The 1,688-nt window shown below is 38.5% G+C and overlaps 1 protein-coding gene across 1 annotated transcript in view; it reads right to left on the minus strand.

Annotated features, from left to right (window-relative positions):
- LOC107658796 (stabilin-2-like) overlaps positions 1-1,688 on the minus strand; it is a 37,199-nt gene that overhangs the window by 8,232 nt on the left and 27,279 nt on the right. The window contains exons 55-59 of the mRNA XM_016447446.1: positions 1,197-1,320; positions 799-948; positions 604-708; positions 387-494; positions 110-306 (exon numbers count right to left, since the gene is read on the minus strand). Coding sequence (XP_016302932.1) covers positions 110-306; positions 387-494; positions 604-708; positions 799-948; positions 1,197-1,320 — 684 coding nt within the window. The remainder of the gene's footprint in view (positions 1-109; positions 307-386; positions 495-603; positions 709-798; positions 949-1,196; positions 1,321-1,688) is intronic.

Below are 1,688 nucleotides of genomic sequence, written 5' to 3' on the forward strand. Positions count from 1 at the left end.
CTGGTGACAAACGCACATTGCATATGTTTATGGATGTGTAAAGGTTTATGTATCTGTATAAAGATCACATTCTCTTAAAAGAGCTATAATAAGAGAAAGGTCTGCTTACAGCTCCAATCATGGTGCAGGTAGCGTGTTCGTGACACCCACCGTTTTCACCATCAGCACAGGGGTCGACCGGTGAGCACTCAAAGCCATCGCCAGTGAAATCTTTGAAACACGTACATCTCACGTACAGCTCCCCCTTCTGACTGCATTTAGCATCCTTAGAACAGCCACCGTTCCAGTACTTGCACATACTGGCCGCTGCCAAAGAGGTAAGAGTGAGTGGCTGGTTTACTTTTGTTTTATCATCACTTTTGCTATTGAGATCTTCATGTATGTACCTGTGCAGGTGATACCGTCTCCTTCATAGAAGGGTTTACAGACACAGGTGTTATTCTCCATGCAGACGCCCTTCTCATGGCAAGCCGGATTGCAGACAGGACCATCGGCTGAAACATCAGAAACACATGAAATGGACTTACAGGTATAAAGCAATGCTTGTCTTTTTCTAGTCTGGTATATAACCCAAAAACAAAAGAATAACCAGAAGGTCTGTACCTAGTTTGTTCTCACATCGTGGACCAGTCCAGCCCTGTTCACAAAAACACGAACCTGTACCTTTAGGACTCTCATCACACGACCCATGTTCTGTACAGTTGCAGGCTTAGGAAGAGGAAACAAACCAAGTTCATAATTATATAATATATATCATTTTTTATATAGTCAATTGAAATTAATTTTGAAAAGGCTCACCTTTGCAATCTGGTCCAAAATGGCCATCCACACACAGCTCACAGGCTACACCTGTGAATCCAGCATCGCAAGTGCAGGTGCCATTGCCTAAGTGATCCTCGTCACACTTGCCATGGTTACTGCAAGGAGATCCTGGACCCCCAGGACATGCTGGAGAACAGGAAAATGTTCTTATCAACTGGCAAAATAACTGCTATAAAAAGTCTACATATCCCTGTTAAAATTGCAGGTTTTTGAGATGTAAAAAATGTAATGGTTAATATGTTCTATTTGTACATATCAAAAGGGGTGTGTATACTTGTAGCCATTGTATTATATTTAACCAGCATAGCTCAATAGTTTGAACTGGGGTCTATGTCAGCTGTTTACTGTGAATAGTACAGCGAGACACTGCTTACCAAGACAGTCTCTGCCGTAGTACCCAGAACAGCACTTGGGCTTCCATATGGCCACTGTACATGTTGACTGACATCCTGAATACCTAGACATCAGCGAATCCGGAAGGACACACTTTTGTTCTGACTAGATTGAAAACACAGCTGAATTAGCGTTCTGTCTTTAATACAGCATCCAATTAACTAGATTTAAATGAGGCTTTAATCCATGGTTGTTATGCTAGTTTACTCCTACAAGTTACATCGTCAATGTAAAAGTTTGGTGTCATATTTGTAAAATGTTTTTGAAGAAGTCTCTTATGCTTATAAAGGCTGAATTCATTTGATGAAAAATACAGTAAAAGTTAAATAATATTACAATTAAAAATAACTACTTTCTATTTTTATATATATATATATATATATATATACACACACACACACACACACAGTGTGTATATATATATATATATATATATATATATATGTATATATATAATTTTTGTTGTATATATA

This window comes from Sinocyclocheilus anshuiensis, unplaced genomic scaffold, assembly GCF_001515605.1.
Source record: "Sinocyclocheilus anshuiensis isolate Anshui unplaced genomic scaffold, SAMN03320099.WGS_v1.1 scaffold283, whole genome shotgun sequence".
NCBI classification, from domain to species: domain Eukaryota; kingdom Metazoa; phylum Chordata; class Actinopteri; order Cypriniformes; family Cyprinidae; genus Sinocyclocheilus; species Sinocyclocheilus anshuiensis.